We start from the raw sequence: 5166 nt of genomic DNA, 5'->3' as shown, positions 1-5166 counted from the left end.
AGAGAGAGAGAGAGGGGAAGGCACATTTACACAACTTTATTTTATTATTTACTTTTTTATTCTAAGGCACTGGTAGGCACCTTATTACATTTTGTTGTTTGCCTACCTTGTTGGCTTTTTCGTTGTGTTGCACTGTATTGTTTGACACTGTGAATAACTGTAGGAGCACTTTTCACTTATCGTTTAATTTTTTCTTTTGATTTAAACTTTTTTTTTTTGGCACTAAGCGCTTTCACTTCACTGTTTGGTGCACTTCACTTGGTCGTGTGGCGGCGTGGGAGTTTGGGCGGGCGACGTCGGCGATCGACGGGGGCGTGGCGGTGGCGGTCACGGCGTTGAGAACGCGGCCCTGACGGCGGCGTCCAGCGGGATCTGCAGGAAGCGCTGGAACGTCTCCCTGTATCTGCGCTGGCGTTCGGCGCTCTTGTGCTCTTCCCAGAGGTCGATCAGGTACTCAGCTGCGTTCGTGTGGCGTTTTGCGACGACTGCGTGGGCTGTCATCGCCAGGATCCACATCGTGGCGACTCGCTTTGGGTGTGGGAATGGTTTGGCTGTCGGGATGGTAAGTGACGAGATGTGGATCGCCTTTTCGTCGCTCCTATTGATGTGGGCTATCATCTTTCTGCAGGTTGCCCATATTTCTTCACTCCCTGCGCAGCTGAATCGATGCTCGATGGTGTCTACTTGGTTGCATCTTTCGCAATTTGCCGATTCGCGTATTTTTATTTGTGCCAGCTTTTGGTTGGTCGCTACTATCCCGTGAACGATTTTGTACCACGTATCTCTGGCGTATACTGGTAGAGCCTGTTCGGAGATATTCCTCCACACCTGTGTCCAGTCGTGGACGGGGATCTTAGTTTCCACTTTTGGCTTGCACGTTTTCCCTCTCAGGGCGCCGTATATTTTTCCCGCCGTTCTGTGTTGTGGGTTAGCGATTGTGTTGTAGGCGTAGCTCTTATCTATTATTATTTGCCTGAGGTGTCGAAGTTTGTATGGGATGTGGCTAGCGTCTACCGGTGCTTCCTCAGACAGTGGTCTGTATGTTTTCAGCAGGTTTGCTGTGACTCCGTCGGTGTTTTTGCTTTCCATCTTGAGAGCTCGATGGAGTAGCAGAGCTGCACATTTGGTTTTGACGTCGGTTAAGCCGATCCCGCCTTCCTCCCTCGGCAAGCAGCATGTCGACTGCGACACCTTGAAAATTTGCCGCCTCCACAGTAGATAGTACGCGGCGTCTGAAATCGCACGGGCTATCTCTGCTGGTGCACTTAGTATCTGCGCCGTATACCACACTTTCGACAGGATCGTGACGTTTATTAACTCCACCTTCTGGCTTAGCGTTAGGTTTCTGTCCGCGTGTGTCCTTACTATGCCTCTTACGTTGTGCAAGACATCACGCCAGTTTTGCGCTGCCATTTTGAGCGGGCATCGTTGGATGGTGATGCCAAGTGTTTTTAGTTGTTGCACAACTTGGTACCACTCTCTGTCGGCCGTTAGGGTGCCGTTTCCTATAGGTATCAGTGCCGTTTTCCTGGGGTTTATTTTCGCCCCTGATGCCTTTTCAAAACTTTTCATGATGGGCTGAATTTTGTTTATGTCGTCTTCGCTTTTTACAAATATGCCCATGTCGTCAGCATACGCGATGCACTTTATGGACGTTGGACCTAAGTTGTAGCCGTTTATGTTGGCGTCTATCTTTCGTAAAAGTGGCTCAAGGGCTACCGCGAAGAGTGCCATTGATAGTGGGCAGCCTTGCCTCACTGATTTTCCCAGTTTGATGTTTCCTGTCGTCCATCCATTTACTGTTATTTTTGAACTGGCGTTAGTTAGTAGATTTTCAATGACTTGCACAAATTTCGTTCCGAAGCCTAGTCTTGTTAATGTTTTGCAGAGGTATCGATGGCTGACCCTGTCGAAAGCTTTGTGGTAGTCTATCGATATTATGGCTGCAGACGTTCTGTTCGTTGCGGCGTGGGCGATTACGTCTCTGTAAGTGCACACAGCGTCGTAGATGTTCCTGCCGAGCACTGCACACGTTTGCCATGGGCTGATAGCTTTCTTCATGGCTACCTTGATGTTTTCTGCGAGACATTTTGAGACTATTTTGTAATCTGCGTTTAGGAGTGTGATTGGCCTGTAATCTTCTAGTTGCTTTGCTGCCTTCTTCTTGGGGAGCAGAATTACTGTTACCTCGAGAAAAGTTTGCGGAACTCTTGTCCCGTTTATCACTTCATTTACAACTTCTGTGATGACTCCGCCTATTGTATCCCAAAGTTTGATGTAAAATTCTGATGGGATCCCGTCAGCTCCCGGTGCTTTTCCTTTGGCGCTACATCTGAGGACGGCTCTCACCTCGTCCTGCTTCACGTCTTCCGTTAGGAGCGCCCGGTCTGCGTTTGTTAAGATGCGGCGCGTTTCCTGCAGAATGTTTGTAGTTTCTGCATCTTCTGTCGCTTCGCATCGAAACAAATCGGTGAAGTGATTTTGTATGTGGTGGATTATGTCTCGTTTTGTTGTGAGATGGTTTCCTTCTTTGTCTCGCAGTTCAGTTATCAGCTTGCTGGCGGCTCTTTGTCGTTCTCTGTATACGTGGTGCAGTGTGGCAGGTTCGTCTTCAATGTCTCCGTGGGTTTGGCTCCGTGCGATGACGCCTCTCATCTGTTGCCTCTTAGCGTTTAGTATACGTGCTTTTATTTCTTTTATTCGCGGAAGAAGCAGTTCGTCCTCTCCTGTTGCCTGCATCACGTCTCTCAGGCATTGGGCGTGGAAGTCTGCCGTTTTCTTCCTCCAAAACGCCTTTTCCGCACTGTAGCGAATCATTTCCCTTCTTATCCTGGGTTTGGTGTGAAGAACCCACCACTCGGTTGTGGAGCTGTATTCGCCTCGTCTTTGCCTGCTTTGCCTTACTATTTCGCTTACTTCTTGCTTCAGTTTGTCGTCTTCGAGGTGCGAGGTGTTTAGTTTCCAAGTGCCTCTGCCTCCTGTTAACTTTCTCCTCGGAAGGCGTAGTTTCGTTTCGTAAGCGCAGTGGTCGGAAAAGATAACGGGGCAGACTTCCACGTGTGTCACAGACTCGGCCATCTCTCTGTTGACGTAGATTCTATCGATTCTGCTTCTTCCGCGGTTGTAAAAGAATGTGAATTCGGTGTAGTTCTGTTGTAATAGACGCCAGGTGTCATCTAGTTTTAAACGCCTCACGAGCTGTTGTAGTTCGAGGCACGTGTTTGGTACAGGGATCTGGTCTTCTGCTGATGTCACGCAATTGAAATCTCCGCCCAACACTACGTTGTTGTTGTTCAGAAGGAGCTCGCAGATATCCTCGTTAAAGAAATGGCTTCTGGCGCGCTTGTTCTCGGTGCCTGACGGCGCGTATAAGTTGATGAATGTCGTGCCCTCTCTTTTTATAGATATTCCACGTCCGTCGGCCGTTTTCTTCACATCGCCAGTCTCTATACCGTGCCTGATTAGAATAGCCGTACCAGTGCGTGTCTCGGCGTCGATGTTTACGAAGGCTTCGTATCCCTGTACCTCTTCGACGTCGTACGTCGCTACTTCTTGGAGCATTGCTATGTCTACAGCTTTATGTTGCAGGAAATCTGCGAGGGCGTCTAATTTTACAACAGAGGTCATCTTATTCACGTTGCACGTAACTATGCTATACAGTGAGAGGTCGTGCATTAGGCGCTATGTGGGGGCGGGTCTGCGGTGTTTTGTGGCCGATCTGGCCGGAGAGTTACATCTTCGGATAGGGTGCTGCGACGCGTCGTGTTTGCTGATGACGCGTCTGACGCTTCCGCGTCAGATGTGTCCATCCTCTCGTCGTTGCTGGTTTGCATTTCGCGGCTTCGGCTACGCCGCTTGTTGCGTCGTCTTTTTGATTTTGACGGCTTTCTTTCGTCTTCCGCCTTTTCGTCATCGGATTCTTTGAGAATCCGTGCCAGTCTGTTAACGTTTTTCTTGATGCTTTCCTCGCGCATCTCGCTGTATGTGGGGGGCGTTGCCGCGCTGGGCCCGGCGCCGGCAGCCACAGCTGTCGGCGGGGCGGGCGCGCTGCGTTCAGTGACCTGCTTCTTAGCAGACGTCACCTGGCTGTCCGGTTCGGCTTTCATTGTGTGGTCGTCGTCGGAATGCTGTCGCTTCTCCCTCGCGGTGCCCGGGCTGGCCGCGGCAGGAACAATAGCGGGCGGTGCGGCGGGGGTCTCCACCAGGGCCGGTTGCGGCTCCGGGGCTACCTGCGCCGCCGCCGGCTCTGCTAGCGCGTTTCCGCGTTGTGTTTCACCGGTCAGCGCAGTGGAATAGCTCCCCCTGCCTGTCTGCTCGGCTGTGTTGCCGTTAACTTGCTGTGGCAGCTGGGCCACCTTCTTGTTTCGCGGGCACGTACCGCGCATGTGCTCTGTCGATGCACAGATTGAGCACGTCTGCGGTTGACCACTGTACTGTATTACGCCCCTGTGTCCTCCTATAACTAAAAAGGACGGTACGTGTTTCTTCAGTACCATTCGCACGGTTCTTACACCGGAATCGACTTTATAGATGTATCCCGCCCCCCAGTATTCTCTGTTGACGGACAGTACATCTCCATAAAGTTTCAGGCAGCGTGTGATTTCTTCGTTGGGCACTTCAAACGGCAGATTGTACACCTTAATGGTGCGCACGCCGTGGCCAGCGTAAGAGATTTTAACCTCACTAACTGCACCGTCTCTGTGTTTAAATTTTCGTGAACCACCACCAGGGGTGACAATCGTTTCGCACCGAACTTCGGTTTTCAACTTCATGAAGAGCGAGTAGACTGTGAAATCTAACTGCAGGCCCTCTAATTCGTCTTCCCCGATCCGTAAATCGTCTCTCATCCATTGCTGGACTTCGTATGCCGTTGGACGTTGGAATTCGCGATCGAACTCGCATTGAAGCGTGGTGTTAGAACGGTTAAACGTTGACATGATGATTTCACTCACCAACTCGTTGAGAACAGCGATCGCCGATGGCGAAAACGGTAAACGTAGTACTTGGCGCGGCGCGGCTGGTCCTCCGGCAGGCGGCGGACGCGGGCTCCGGCAGCGCGGCGCGGTGGGATGTCGGCCGGCGAGGGCTCGACGGCCGGGAAGTCCTTCCTACCTGGGACGCACAATAGCACAGCGGCACACGTGTTCACAGGCGGGCAGCCAACCA

At 51.3% G+C, this 5166-nt stretch overlaps 1 protein-coding gene across 1 annotated transcript; it reads right to left on the bottom strand.

Annotated features, from left to right (window-relative positions):
• Positions 1-3674: 3674 nt before the first annotated feature.
• Positions 3675-4385, bottom strand: LOC126355658 (pinin-like). The gene has a single exon (XM_050006022.1). The coding sequence runs from the start codon at positions 4383-4385 to the stop codon at positions 3675-3677; it is 711 nt and encodes a 236-aa protein (XP_049861979.1).
• Between the last annotated feature and the right edge of the window lie 781 nt (positions 4386-5166).

This window comes from Schistocerca gregaria, chromosome 3, assembly GCF_023897955.1.
Source record: "Schistocerca gregaria isolate iqSchGreg1 chromosome 3, iqSchGreg1.2, whole genome shotgun sequence".
NCBI classification, from domain to species: domain Eukaryota; kingdom Metazoa; phylum Arthropoda; class Insecta; order Orthoptera; family Acrididae; genus Schistocerca; species Schistocerca gregaria.
This window is presented reverse-complemented; position numbering and strand designations above follow the sequence as displayed.